The 15,724-nt window shown below is 37.4% G+C and overlaps 2 protein-coding genes and 1 long non-coding RNA gene across 4 annotated transcripts in view; 1 reads left to right on the top strand and 2 right to left on the bottom strand.

The window, feature by feature from the left end:
- LOC102809016 (uncharacterized) overlaps positions 1-9,429 on the bottom strand; it is a 34,253-nt gene extending 24,824 nt beyond the window's left edge. The window contains exon 1 of one of the 2 annotated variants that reach the window (XM_085497259.1): positions 9,069-9,429. In XM_085497259.1, the coding sequence (XP_085353385.1) occupies positions 9,069-9,299 (231 nt within the window). In that variant the 5' untranslated portion in view covers positions 9,300-9,429. Of the gene's footprint in view, positions 1-8,032; positions 8,104-9,068 lie in introns of those variants that run through there. The other variant, XM_085497258.1, reaches the window with a different exon arrangement.
- LOC146748019 (uncharacterized) lies at positions 1,943-4,236 on the bottom strand. Its single transcript, XR_014928913.1, has 2 exons — positions 4,127-4,236; positions 1,943-2,186 (listed from the first exon to the last, which is right to left on the bottom strand). It is a non-coding gene; the product is annotated as an uncharacterized LOC146748019 (long non-coding RNA).
- A 119-nt stretch (positions 9,430-9,548) lies between the features above and the next one.
- LOC100369245 (DNA-(apurinic or apyrimidinic site) endonuclease 2-like) overlaps positions 9,549-15,724 on the top strand; it is a 49,223-nt gene continuing 43,047 nt past the window's right edge. Inside the window, exon 1 of the mRNA XM_002739670.4 lies at positions 9,549-9,748. Within this exon, the coding sequence (XP_002739716.2) occupies positions 9,634-9,748 (115 nt within the window). The 5' untranslated portion in view covers positions 9,549-9,633. The remainder of the gene's footprint in view (positions 9,749-15,724) is intronic.

Below are 15,724 nucleotides of genomic sequence, written 5' to 3'. Positions count from 1 at the left end.
AATAGTTTGTCTGGACACATTCAAGTTCCTCTCATTGTCACCTTAAAGCTGTGAAAATTTGGTGCAATCTGATTGAAATCTGATGTAGTGTACGGGCTTTAATTATTTTGGCTATAAATTTATTTTAATTATATGTTTTATTACTTTTGTTATTACTGTCTTTTTAATTTATTATTTTACTTTGATTTTGATTTTGTGATTTTTTTTAATTCCGCCCTACATACATCTGACCCGATGCCTATGTAACGAGATTTCAACGAGACCCACTATCGACGATTTTAGTCAACGAATCACAGACCTTCTTCTATAGCGCACATGATGACGTCACCGGGCAGAGTCAGGTGGCAAACACACTCAAATAAAATGGCGGATTATACCGACGTTAGCGACCGAGAAGAACACGGCTTTTCGGTAAGTTTATCATTGTCAAATGCAATGAAAGTCATTTTTTTTTTATGTTTATATTGTGGCTCGAATGGTTCGAGTTTAGATCGTTATTTTGCGTAGTTATTCTGGGTGTGACGATTTTGTTTCCACCGGTTCGACCGAACACCGGTGTCTTTTTCCAGTCGCTTGCCCTGGAGACGGGTGATGTTTTGTTGACGATCGGGTCAAAATCGTCTACGGTATTGAAGCCGTAGCTGTAAATATTCATCAAAATGTATCAACATTTTGTACATTATACAATAACTCTTTATTAAAGTAATTGAGCTGATTTGGACTGGAATAAAATATTTTTTATTTGGAACACATCGCAATTGATCAGGAAATATTTTTTTGCTCCAATTTTCTGCGTCGATGCCGTGGGCCGGTGACCGTTATACAATTTAAAATCAGTTTGCATTGTTTACTATAAGCCGTTTACAGTGTTCTAATCATTACGATTTACTTATTTTTTTGCTTCCATTCTAGATAATTATGCTCAGTGTTTGATGTAAAATTGAAGCGATGACTGAATAAACGAACCTTGGCTGGCGAAGATGTATCTGGAAGTGTACACATTTGTTGGAAGTGAACAAAATATTCAATGTAATGACAACAATTGTAAAATGCTGTGGAATTTCTTTTGTAAATAACAAGACATGACATGTCATGTCATAGCCCCCGCTCAGAAAAAATTTTAAAAACTTGTATTGAACTTAGTTTGTGTCAGAGTGAATTAATTCATTATGAGCTGTATTAAAATTCTGTTATTAAATGTTCAGAATTGATGTGTTACAATTTTAGGGGGTGGGGTAAAAATTTATTCATTTGGCTTTTCTGAGACAATTTATAACTTGTTAAACATATAATGCGATGTGCACTTGTAAACAATTATTACCTGTCCCTGTACCAACTTTGAACAAAACTGGATGACATATCTGAGAAAAAGCTGTTAACAGCTAGAAAAAGCTTGTTTTTTTTAGATTTTTGAGGGAAAAAATGGCCTCCAAGTCGTAAAACTTTATCCAATCAAACAGGGCATGAATGACACTGAAAGTTGCAACATATAATTTGTCCAGTTTTTGGTTTGGATGTAAATTGGCAAACATGATTTCTATGGCATTCTCAGCAAGAACACCAGAGAGCAACAAACAAGTACAACAGGTAAAATGACATGCAAGTATGCAAATCAGATCTGCAAATATGTTGAAGAGTCAGTGTTGTGTCTGTTTGGATAAACTTCTTTGTACAACTGTATTTCTAATACAAGAACACCGTCAATCACAGAACTGTTCCAGCGAAAAACTTCTGATATTTCAAACAGTAACAGAGCAAAGATACCGTTTGTCATACAAGTACTAGCACCAGATGAAGAACTGAGAAACTGCAATGATCCTTGGTGTACATTACCTGTGTCAACAACTTTACTTCCCATGTACTTCATGTACAGATCTACATGTAGTTTATGGCCCTGAATTAGTTTCAATATCTCTAAATAAGGACAAGAGTACTTCAAGAATCAAGAAAAAATATTATCAAGTTTTTATTATCATACATTAATATTAACAAATCATGTGAAATTGAACTTTTATGTACAGAGAAACACATATTTATGCTTTGGTTGACAGCACTTCTCAAAAAAAAGACGACCTGCAAAACTTTATACAATTGTCAGACATGCAGCGAATAGTATGCTTTTGTAATACATTGTATATGCAGTTTCAGTGGCTTTGCTTTCCGAGAAAAAAATTCTGGCTCTGCACCTGAAAAAAAACAAAAAAACATTTAGTCAAAAGTAAGCAGAGATTGTAGCATATATGCTCCCATTAGCTGTTAAATTTAATTAAAAAAGATATTTTCGTACTGTCTTTTCAGTATGAAAATATATTACTTAATATATCTATACCAGCCAGAAAGAAATTGCAAGTTTTCACTGAGCAATTAAGAATATACATGGACAACAATTGATGCATTTCTAGCAATATACTGTTTGAAAGGCTGCAAGATGTAATGAAGTAGCGAAGTAGTCTGACTGGCTGGGAAACTGCACAGTACATACAAAAATGTATGCTCATGATATATGAGCAGCTCCACCAAATATAAAAATATTCTTTCCATAGTTATGACTCTAATGTGAATGTGATTTTCCACTCCTTAGCAATAGTAGTTAGAGTATTGTATTGTACTGTATCGTACAAGTTTATTGTGATTCTATATGTGTTTGTAATATTATTTAGCTTTATTTAGCATTCTGTTTAGTTGGTTAACTTTACTGTATCTTAATGTAGTTCATTTTATTTTTATACGACCATAGAACAACTCACTGTAGTTTGTTTTAATGTTGAATAAAAATTAAAATCAGTCACTGTATAGTGGTGACGTATTGCGCAAAATTGTTGCAAGGACAATACTTTTCTCGATTTGCGTGTCGTCGTGCGTCGATAAAAAATGCATGGAATAGTCGGCAGTATCGATCAAGTTCGTCTAGTGTGACATTCGTGGCTGGCGACAAGATGCCGTCTAATCGTTTAAATAGGCGACAAGGAGGAGTGAAAAGCCCTAATTTGGTGCTACAATAGATGTCATGGAATGTTGGAAAATTACAGTCAATCAAAAAAACTGTTCACATGACAACAACAAATATTCACTATATTCATTATGCATTATTTTTTTGTTGGTAGCACGGTACGGTAGCTTACTTGTTTTCGAAGTGTTGTAATTGTTGATTAGTACTCAGTAGTGATTATATTAACGTACAAAAAATAAATTCGTTGAATTGTTATGAAATGCAAGTAAAATTCAACTTAGTTTTATCGTAAGACAATGTTTTCAGTTACATGTTAACGCTCGATGAGACAATATCCGCCATGTTATCCATGCCCACGACGCGTGTTTATAATGACCAGATAGGTCAAGTCGCTAATCAACCAATCAAAATGCTGGATGGTGCCCATGTGCTCAAATTACCATAAAGCATTTAAATATGACAGTTCAGCGACCTCATGGTGAAAGCAACACGAAAGACCAGATTTACCGTTGTTTTAGTGCGATCTTTTGGCTTCGTTTCTCATGGGGAAAAAGGCAGGATTTTTTTAATCGGATTTAGAAAAATAAATAAACGTACCGTCCCAAATAAAAATGTGCCGGATGGAATTTTTCTGTGGAAAAAATAAACGTACCGGTACATTTATATTGGGACATTTAGCGTTGTGGGCAAGCTCTCCTGAGTAGCGACATATTTTTAACTTCACCTATTGCGTGATCAGTGGATTACGTAAATAAACCAACACTTTCAATGAGTACATGCCGACCCAACTAAACTTGTTTATGGCTGTTTATGAACAGCGAGGACGCATCTCATAGAACAATAGCTGTGGAAATCATAAACAAATGTAAATGTTGCGGAAATCAAGCATGGCGATAATGATTTTGAGCGAGGCAGAGTCTGGCAAGCGTCTCAGAGCAGCATTGCGCCGACACCACCACGACATTTGAATCCCGGTGAGAGCACTGCAAACCTCTTAAGTCACGAGGTAAACTTTCAATTTACACAATACATAATCAGTTCCTACAACCATAATAAAAAGGCAGTTTTTCTGGCGAAACTCTCGCCAGGTTAGCAATAGTTTCTCACGATCACCAAACCGGAGACACAAACGATAATACAAAGTGTATAAATACCATAACAAGCACAGTTTCTTACCTTTGAAATTGACGAGACACAATTTTGTCCATAGAAGCGTTGCGCAAATAAAGATTCCGGGATACAATATCCTCACAAAATTGACTGATTTCCACTGAGACGAGAACTGCGTAAGCGTCATCAAAACTCGGATTAAACTCGGGTAATTTCGGGAAAAGTCGGATTTTGAAGGAAAAATGTTAAAAATCAAGGAAAAACACAGTGAAACTTTGAAGAATCGAAAAAATAACTTGATGTGCACCATAGCACCATCAATTTCTGTCTCTGTACCAACTCTGAACTTAATTGGATCACACATGTGTGAGAAAAAGCTGGTAACATGAAAATGTGCACGCACATTGCACAGACACAACCCAAATTAAACCCCCCGCCCGGATCGCAGATCCGGCGGGGGCTAAAAATATACTAGCAATTTTCTATTAATGGTTTATTCAAGTGGGCAAAATATAATGTACAGAAAGATTGCCCGTAGAGTATCACTACACTGAAAAGTAAGCTACCAACAGGCTGTATAAAAGGGGGCCTGTGATTGGCTGTTACTTACGCGAGATTTGAACGGGACATACATAGGGGTCGGATTAGATGTATATAGGGCGGAATTAAAAGAAATCAAAATCAAAGTAAAATAATAAAATAAAAAGGCATTAATAACAAAAGTAATAAAAAATAAAATTAAAATAAGTTTATAGCCAAAATAATTAAAGCCCGTACACTACATCAGATTTTAATCAGATTGAATTTGGTGTTAATCCGACGACAATAAGTATACGTTATTTTTTGTTAAAGACCTTGTATTTTGAAAAACATAAACTCCTAGAAAACGTCCATGAAGTAACAGCAAAGATTTTAAAGCTTGTTTATCGGCACAATCAATTTGTTTTCCCATCAAGGTCTGTTTTAACATGGAAGGTACTAACAGAAGGAGCCACGGCGCTATTGTTTTAGCTTTACCCCATGATCGTTTGTCAATGTTTGTTCACAAACATTGTTCTTGTTAGCTTTTAGCACCTTCGTACAATGGGTTAAGCTAATCTCGAGCATTCGATAATATTCGGAGCATGTTCGGAAGCGATAGTCGAACCTCGCATGTAGAATGTTGAAAATAACGTCTAGTTTGAATGCTGTTGTTTGCGTAGATCTTGGAGAATTTTAATGGAAATTTGTCAGATATAACATTGATTGAAGAAGAACTGATAAAATATCGTGAATTTTGTATTTGTAATGGTAATGAGACTTAATCAATGATTGCTTGTGTAGATTGCATTATTCAATGGTACCATTGTCAGTGCGTAGGTTTGGTGCCCGAAAATGTAAAAATTTTTGACCACCGAACATCGGTGAACACCAACAGAAAAGATAGTATCGTTCATCTGTTGAATTTCCGGTCGTGAAATACGTATTTTGACCTTTCACACCTAAACAAACCCAGTGCGCACGTGTGATGACCGTATATTTTATAGTCACATGAAAAATCGGCGGGGTTGTATCATACTCCACTAATACGTTACTTGTGTAAACAATCGCAAGCTATCATCAACATCAAAAATGAGCTAGACAATGGCCTTATCAGGATTAATTTGGGTTGAAACAAAAGGAAATAAACCAGTTAAGAGGTTTATGTGGCCACTTGATAGGCATTCATGGCTCCTTCTGTTACTACCTTCCATGGTTTTAACATGTGTAGGGACATCCAAATGTGTGAGGCTATTGGAAACCAAAAAAATAAAGCAATGGGATAGCTATAATTGGATAAATTCGGCAGATGAAAACACCAAAATCAATGATTTTTTTTCAGTGGCTGTGTGACCTTGTGTCTGACACATTCATATGCAAATGACTAATCTGTGAAACAAACAGGGGCGGAGACAAACCACTCAAATGTTTGGAAACACTCATTGTGTGTCAGATAGCTACTGATAACACATCCTAACATTGCTTTGTCTTGAGTTTATCTTTGAAACTTATAGGCACACAGATTAAACCTGTGTTGTTGATTTTGGAAAACACAACTGAGGCCACCTTGCTTCCCTTCAGAAAATCTACATTTTAACCAACTTACATGACATAATTTCTATGTTATGTTGACTTTCTCACATGAAAGTTTATAGTGCATTTCATCAATTAATAAATAAATGTGAAAATCGTAATTTTCAACACAAATAATAGTCTCGCTACCTTAATTGTTTTATAGTATTATTCAACAGAATGTAAACTTTTTTTCAATCCATTCATTTTCAATATTTTATATTGAGAGCTGTCAAATAATGTGAATTAAATTTCGCAGTGGTTTCTATAACCTTGCCAATGCCACATTTTATCATTAAAAACTCACTATAAATGTCATTTTTGTAATACTTCTAGATTCAAACAATGTGAGACTCTATATACATGTATAATTTATTCACCATATGTTGCCTTGCCATAGGAAATATTCTCTAGAACAAACATTTAAATTTTTCTCATCCTCGAAACATGAATTGTTACATGTGTAGCTTACCTGGAAAAAGGTTAAAGTGAAAAATTTATGTAATAATAATACATGTAATCAAAATCATAAATTATCAAAAACTATGGCAAGCAGATATAATATAATAGATGAAACACAAAGTCATTGTCAATGACAGTCCATGTGAGATATATAACCTAATGTGTGATGTTTTTTGTGAAGTATAAACTTGATTGCTCCAGGCATGTGTATAAGATACAGTAAACTCATGGCCACAGTTGTGGCTTATAAAACTGTATTTGTACAAGATGACTGCTAATTAGCCATTTTTGATTCGATGATGACTAAAATACATGTACCGGTACATTTTGTCCAATACAATGTCTTATATGCAGTGAAGTTTGAGCTTGATCGGTCTAGGCATGTTGGATATATAAATCCAGAACTGGCCGTCAGTCAGAAAATTTAAACTCCATCCGAAAAATCAAATGAAGTGCATCAATTAAGGTACCACTATGTATGCATAATCTCATGAAAATACAAATTGTACACAATGCAAACACAAAATGTATATAAATAAACTTCACAATGCATTTAGAAAATCTAAAAAAAAAAAACACTCAAAACAAGAAAAAATATCTGAAAGATGAGTCCACATTAAGAAACTACATGTAGTAAATAAGAAATTACAACACAACATGGCTGCACCTTATTTTGCATAGTGTAAACAAACTATGACATCATAGTAAGTTATATTTAGATAAATTATGAAGTGTCTTGGCATTGGGTTTTAGAGAAGAAATAAAATAACGAGTACATTCCTCACCACACAAACCCTTACTAATTGTTATTGCAAGCAAAGCATGAAATAAAAACAAGGTACTAGGAATTATGTAACTTTACAGTAAGAAGGCAGAAGATTTCATTGTTGCTGTTTTGCATTCAATCAAACGCAACCCGAGACGGTTTGGTGATGTTATTTTATTTATAAATAGTTGAAATTGTACATAATGGTTTCCTATGTGAAGAATATTCATCAAATCAGTATTTGATATCATCAATTTCCCGGAAGTCGAAGACACGGGTTTCTCATGCGCGCGCATACCGTTTTTAGGGTGTTTTCGAGTAAACTTTGCACGCGTGATATTGTGCTTCGGGTGTACCAATCGACGTGACAAAAATAAGATTCCCCTTTTCCGAATATCAAAAGACCAATATGTTCGTATTTGCACCATGAAAAATGCGGGGTTCGTGCTTGCACCCCAGTCTCACACCCTGTCTATTTTCGAGGGATTACACAGACACTGCCTTACACAAACTCGTTGCTTATGAATTATCTTGTGTAAATTATTCACAGTAATCACATATTTCGAAGATTGCACTAAAATTCAAGGTTACCTTAAATACAGTGACATTTTTCATTCAAATTATGCAGAACTTAGAGTAAAGAAATGTCTTACCGAATACGACGCCATAATGCTTGCTCAGATCGAAGCTCACTTCCAGAAAAGAAAATAGTTAAGCGCCCTCTACTGGTCAAATGACATTGTTACATTCGTTTTTATTGTGGTTTGGTTTGTTTAAAAATACATGTAATTTTATCAAAATATGCATTCAATTATAATTAAACTGCAGAACAAATTTTATCAATATTCTAAATCCAATATTGTTCAGAAAAATGCAAATTTGCATGACTGATTGTAGAAAATAAATATAAACAAATATTTCTAATGATATATAACATGTATTTGTCATACAATCACATGGCAAACAACAAAATCAACAGTAATGCTTTATATCTATTGCATATGACAAACAGGGGTTACAATTTTTTAGTTTACACATGCCATTTGCAAATGAGTGATCCCTAAGAAATAATGGGGTTAAATCCAACTGAAGGTCCCAATCTTGTCTCTAATTTTGTGACTTCAAACAGTTAGTATACAGTCCCTGCTTGTCAAGTCCCTGCTGAGAATTACAACTTCTCAGCTGTTTGCATAACCTAATTAATTTTAATGACCACATTTCTTGTAACACATTTCCAACATTCAATTGCAAGTTATATATTTCAAGAGAAAGTGGCATCAAATGTGTTATCATTATCATAGTAAAACAATCGTCGTATAGTCGTGGGGTGAATGGTTGCGTAGCACACGCGTAGGGCAAAAATGAGCTCTGTGATACTAGGGATAATTTAGTTAAACTAAACGTGAAGCTAAAAAAAAAACAGATTATTTTAGAGCTATAATAAAAATGCAATAGCACAACAAGGAACTGAATAGTACATGCGAACATGCCAACAAAGGATTCACATCACGCACAACTGCTGCAGCTCACTGACCGTCATGGTGTTTACAATACAGCGTTACAAACTGTATACACTATAGTATACGATCACATTGTCAAGGAAGACCACGCGGAAAGTAAAATTGGAAACATACGGCTGGGATATTAGACTCCTCATACGAATAGCGAATAAGACAATCACATACACACCTTCCGTTCGTCTCTAACCCGCGGTGTACTTTCCTCATCGCTGGAAAATTCAGATCTCTTAGGAGAATCCCTGTGTTTCTTTGCTATCAACGGGGTCAGGTGTTTTAAATACAGCTTCACATAGGCATCTTTTCTTGCGTCCCCAGAAGGGAGAGGAATGTTGTGCGACTGTAGGTCTGATTTCAGGCGATCTTTTGTAAGAACGGATGGGTCAGCAACGATGGTCGACATGTTAGATACTTCGGAAAAATGCCCACGGGGAGACAACAAATTGGCAAATTGTGAAAAAACACGAAACTGACGCGGAGTGAAATCGACCCACAACAGTACAGACGCCGGGTGTTTCAGAAACGATGGGTGTGATTGGCTAATCGATGGATGTAAAGACCGACGATTTCATAATTGACCAATCAACGTCGTTTATATTAACAAGGAAGAGAGGAAAGCGATGACCTCTAAAGTGACCTTTGGAACGCGCATGTGTTTTGACCTCGTTTTATACGCATTTCGTTGTGTTGTTGTGTCACCGACGCATTTACCGGTTTATAACCACCCGTTTTACACCATGAGAATATTGACGTGGAATATAAATGGAATTCGAGCCGCAAAGAAACCTTTAAAGAGTTTGTTGGATTCTTTGGAAGCTGACATTATTTGTCTACAAGAAACAAAAGTAACTCGTAAGTATTGATCACCGTCTTAATTCACTTACTGAACTTTGTTGCAATGAGTATGTAAATAGAACTAGGCAATGGAACGAATAGGGTTGATTTGGGGTTATCTTGTCTCGTTTTATCTTTCCGCAATCAACGCAATAAAAAGAGTCTTTTACAGAAAGAAATTTAAAAGCTATAATCTAAAAAAAAAAACAAAAAAAAAACCTATTCTAAAGATATAAAACAAATCAAAAACAAATATGAATAAACAATAAAGACAATTTACAGCCAATGGTGAATACACTGATAGTTGTTTCTGTTCTGTTCCATAGCTGTTTTTTAAGAAGACAGCTAAGGCTAGAGTATGGTTTCCCATAATCAAAATGAATTTATTCTGACTATTTTCTTTATCAAAATTTGGAACTTTATTTTGTGCAGTTGGGAATAATTTGTCCCTATGATGACTGTAAGCTGGACATTTCATTACAAAATGTTGCTCATCCTCAATTATTATGTCTGCCTTTCTCAATTTTAAGGTCATGGTTGCTTGTCCTGAATTTTGCAATTAAACTTCTAAGACCATGGTTCTGCATATTAATTAGGTAATTTTCAATTTTTAAATCTTGTTTAAAAAGTCTGTATGTTCTTAGTTTCTTTTTAGCCAAGGTTTGTTTTCTATTATCATTATGCATGTCTAAAATCCATTGGTTCTCAAATAATTTTTTTTTTTTTTTATGAATAAAGTCTAAATTGTTCTTATTGAGTTTACAATGGTGACAACATCTATATCTTGCATGAGGGTTTCTACACTTGTAAACCATTTACTTTTTACATTCTTATTTACTAACTAGGCTTTTCTTAATGTGTTATCAGAGTTTGTTACCCGGTTGAAATATTTAAGTTGTTGTTTCTTGATAAAACAGTCAATGGGGTACCTTCCTAGCTCACCATAAACAGCCATTTTTTGTGTGAATTTGGAGAGACCAAGAATGAACCAACAAAATGAAAGATGGACATTCTCAATTGCAGACTAAGTGGTGCTTTCATCATCCCAAACATCACTACCATATACAATAATGGGTCTTATCAGTTTGTCAAATAAAGATAGTTGGAGGGGTATGTTTAGTGAGTTGTCATAACCGAGTTTGCATTTCAAAGCAAAGAGAGCTTTCATCTCTTTATTTTTTAAATTATTGATACGCTCTTTATGTTTGCCATTAGCACTTAAAGTTATACCCAGGTAACTGATTTGCTTAACAATGGCAAAGAAGAATATATTATTGCTCAGGGCTCTGTTTGATTTATTGAATACAATAACCTTTGTTTTCTCTGTATTAACAGCCAGGCGCCATTTTGACGTATATATTTTTAAGTTGTCTAAAAAGTTTTGTAGCCCCCTAGCAGATTTAGATAAAATGACAACATCATCTGCATATAGGAGACAACCAATCAAATTAAAATAAGTTTATAGCCAAAATAATTAAAGCCCGTACACCACATCAGATTTTAATCAGATTGAGGAGACAACTTACTTTTAAATTATCAAGAACCGGGGAGTCACAGTTTTCAGAGTTGAAACAGTCAGGTAGATTATTTAAGAAAATGTTGAAAAGAGTAGGGCTAAGATTGCACCCTTGTCTGACTCCAACTGTTGATTTTAAACCCTCAGTTAAACCCTCTTTCAGCGGAAGGGGGGAGGGCTATCAGCTGGTATCTCGTGTAGGAAATAGACAAGCGATGAAGGATCCAGCGAGCTCATATTTTTTAAACTGGAAATAACAGACGAACAGAATGAAAAATAAAATCTATAAAAAATACCAGGTTGAAGAATATTAGTTGCGCTATCAAATTTCGCCAAAGCCTCACCTATATTTTACCTATATCTGCAGAATAAATCAAGAAAACTATACAAATTGACTCGATTTATGAATAATTATCGGTTGGCACAGTTGGAGATGAAGAACCAATCACAAGACTGGTTGTCTACTTCTCACACTAGATACCAGTCGATACCCCCCCCCCCCCCCCCCCGCCTACACTCATAGGGAGTGCATACAGTTCCTGGGCTCCCTGTGGAACTATCAACTTTCCTTTCTTTTATTTTTGTTGCACTTTTTTGCTATCTCTCATTTTTTTTCACTTTATTTTATTTTTCTGTTTATGGCTTACCTAACTCATATGAGACAACTTAATTCAGCAGCGTTTAGAACAATCATTAAAATATGCCACACAACAAACACCACAGCGATGAGTTTGCCGATGTTGTATCATCCCTTGATTTTTGTTTGCAAACGATCTAAGCAGTTATGTTTCTGATTTTAGATTTTCCAGTTTAAAGTAGATGATTTAAAGAATTAGTTCTTAAAGACCTAGAGATCAGATAGGTTGTGAGTCTTTAAAAAAATATTAATAACAAGAGAGAAAATATGAATGCTAAAATAAATTAAGAACATGCATACATGTACATATTTAAAAAGTATATACACTTAGAAAGTTTAAAACATAATAGATTCCGGTTAAGTAACCACCACCTAAAAATTTAATGTGGTTGCCATTATACTGTGCTGTTAAAGAAAAGATTTGTGGACACTGTGATGGCAGTGCAATTAAAAGATGAATTTCTTAATGCCTTGTACACCTTATTTCAGAAGCTGGAAAAAAATTAATGATAAATTATTTTCAATGAAAATAAATTTGACTTCCTCATGATACACTAGACAATTAACTGTTGGTACCTGCCATGTGTGAACACAACTAACTCTTGGCACCTACCATGTGTGAACACAACTAACTCTTGGCACCTGCCACATGTGAACACAACTATCTGTTGGCACCTGCCATGTGTGAACACAACTAACTGTTGCACCTGCCATGTGTGAACACAACTAACTGTTGCACCTGTCATGTGTGAACACAACTAACTGTTGGTACCTGCCATGTGTGAACACACCTAACTGTTGGTACCTGTCATGTGTGAACACAACTAACTGTTGGCACCTGCCACATGTGAACACAACTAACTGTTGGCACCTGCCATACATGAACACAACTAACTGTTGGCACCAGCCATGTGTGAACACACCTAACTGTTGGCACCTGCCAAATGTGAACACAACTAACTGTTGCACCTGCCACATGTAACCACACCTAACTGTTGCACCTGCCATGTGTGAACACAACTAACTGTTGCACCTGCCATGTGTGAACACAACTAACTGTTGGCACCTGCCACATGTGAACACAACTAACTGTTGGCACCTGCCATACATGAACACAACTAACTGTTGGCACCAGCCATGTGTGAACACACCTAACTGTTGGCACCTGCCAAATGTGAACACAACTAACTGTTGCACCTGCCACATGTAACCACACCTAACTGTTGCACCTGCCATGTGTGAACACAACTAACTGTTGCACCTGCCAAATGTGAACACAACTAACTGTTGGCACCTACCACATGTGAACACAACTAACTGTTGGCACCTGCCACATGTGAACACAACTAACTGTTGGCACCTGCCATACATGAACACAACTAACTGTTGGCACCTGCCATGTGTGAACACAACTAACTGTTGCACCTGCCATGTGTGAACACAACTAACTGTTGCATCTGCCATGATTGAACACACCTAACTGTTGGCACCTCCCATGTGAACACAACTAACTGTTGCACCTGCCACATGTGAACACACCTAACTGTTGGCACCTACCACATGTGAACACAACTAACTGTTGGCACCTGCCACATGTGAACACAACTAACTGTTGGCACCTGCCATACATGAACACAACTAACTGTTGGCACCAGCCATGTGTGAACACACCTAACTGTTGGCACCTGCCAAATGTGAACACAACTAACTGTTGCACCTGCCACATGTAACCACACCTAACACTGTTGCACCTGCCATGTGTGAACACAACTAACTGTTGCACCTGCCAAATGTGAACACAACTAACTGTTGCATCTGCCATGTGTGAACACACCTAACTGTTGGCACCTCCCATGTGAACACAACTAACTGTTGCACCTGCCACATGTGAACACACCTAACTGTTGGCACCTCCCATGTGAACACAACTAACTGTTGGCACCTACCACATGTGAACACAACTAACTGTTGGCACCTGCCACATGTAAACACAACTAACTGTTGGCACCTGCCACATGTGAACACAACTAACTATTGGCACCTGCCACATGTGAACACAACAAACTGTTGGCACCTGCCACATGTGAACACAACTAACTGTTGGCACCTGCCATACATGAACACAACTAACTGTTGGCACCAGCCATGTGTGAACACACCTAACTGTTGGCACCTGCCAAATGTGAACACAACTAACTGTTGCACCTGCCACATGTAACCACACCTAACTGTTGCACCTGCCATGTGTGAACACAACTAACTGTTGCACCTGCCAAATGTGAACACAACTAACTGTTGCATCTGCCATGTGTGAACACACCTAACTGTTGGCACCTCCCATGTGAACACAACTAACTGTTGCACCTGCCACATGTGAACACACCTAACTGTTGGCACCTCCCATGTGAACACAACTAACTGTTGGCACCTACCACATGTGAACACAACTAACTGTTGGCACCTGCCACATGTAAACACAACTAACTGTTGGCACCTGCCACATGTGAACACAACTAACTATTGGCACCTGCCACATGTGAACACAACAAACTGTTGGCACCTGCCACATGTGAACACAACTAACTGTTGGCACCTCCCATGTGAACACAACTAACTGTTGGCACGTGCCACATGTGAACACAACTAACTGTTGGCACCTGCCACATGTGAACACAACTAACTGTTGGTACCTGCCACATGTGAACACAACTAACTGTTGGCACCTGCCACATGTGAACACAACTAACTGTTGGCACCTGCCACATGTGAACACAACTAACTATTGGCACCTGCCACATGTGAACACAACAAACTGTTGGTACCTGTCACATGTGAACACAACTAACTATTGGCACCTGCCACATGTGAACACAACAAACTGTTGGTACCTGCCACATGTGAACACAACTAACTGTTGGCACCTGCCACATGTGAACACACCTAACTGTTGGCACCTGTCATGTGTGGACACAACTAACTGTTGCACCTGCCATGTGTGAACACACCTAACTGTTGGCACCTGCCACATGTGAACATACCTAACTGTTGGCACCTGCCACACATGGACACAACTAACTGTTGGCACCTGCCACATGTGAACACACCTAACTGTTGGCACCTGCCACATGTGAACATACCTAACTGTTGGCACCTGCCACATGTGAACACAACTAACTGTCGGCACCTGCCAAATGTGAACACAACTAACTGTCGGCACCTGCCAAATGTGAACACACCTAACTGTTGGCACCTGCCACATGTGAACACACCTAACTGTTGGCACCTGTCATGTGTGGACACAACTAACTGTTGGCACCTGCCAAATGTGAACACAACTAACTGTTGGTACCTGCCATGTGTGAACACACCTAACTGTTGGCACCGCCATGTATGAACACAGCTAACTGTTGGCACCTGCCACATGTGAACACAGCTAACTGTTGGTACCTGTCATGTGTGGACACAACTAACTGTTGGCACCTGCCACATGTGAACACAGCTAACTGTTGGTACCTGCCACATGTGAACACACCTAACTGTTGGCACCTGCCATACATGAACACAACTAACTGTTGGCACCAGCCATGTGTGAACACACCTAACTGTTGGCACCTGCCAAATGTGAACACAACTAACTGTTGCACCTGCCACATGTAACCACACCTAACTGTTGCACCTGCCATGTGTGAACACAACTAACTGTTGCACCTGCCAAATGTGAACACAACTAACTGTTGGCACCTGCCATACATGAACACAACTAACTGTTGGCACCTGCCATGTGTGAACACAACTAACTGTTGCACCTGCCATGTGTGAACACAACTAACTGTTGCATCTG

The sequence above is a fragment of the Saccoglossus kowalevskii genome, chromosome 3 (genome assembly GCF_978046115.1).
Source record: "Saccoglossus kowalevskii chromosome 3, keSacKowa6.1, whole genome shotgun sequence".
In the NCBI taxonomy this organism is placed as follows: Eukaryota; Metazoa; Hemichordata; class Enteropneusta; family Harrimaniidae; genus Saccoglossus; species Saccoglossus kowalevskii.
The sequence above is the reverse complement of the archived record's forward strand: the minus strand, read 5'-3'. Positions and strand labels throughout refer to the sequence as shown.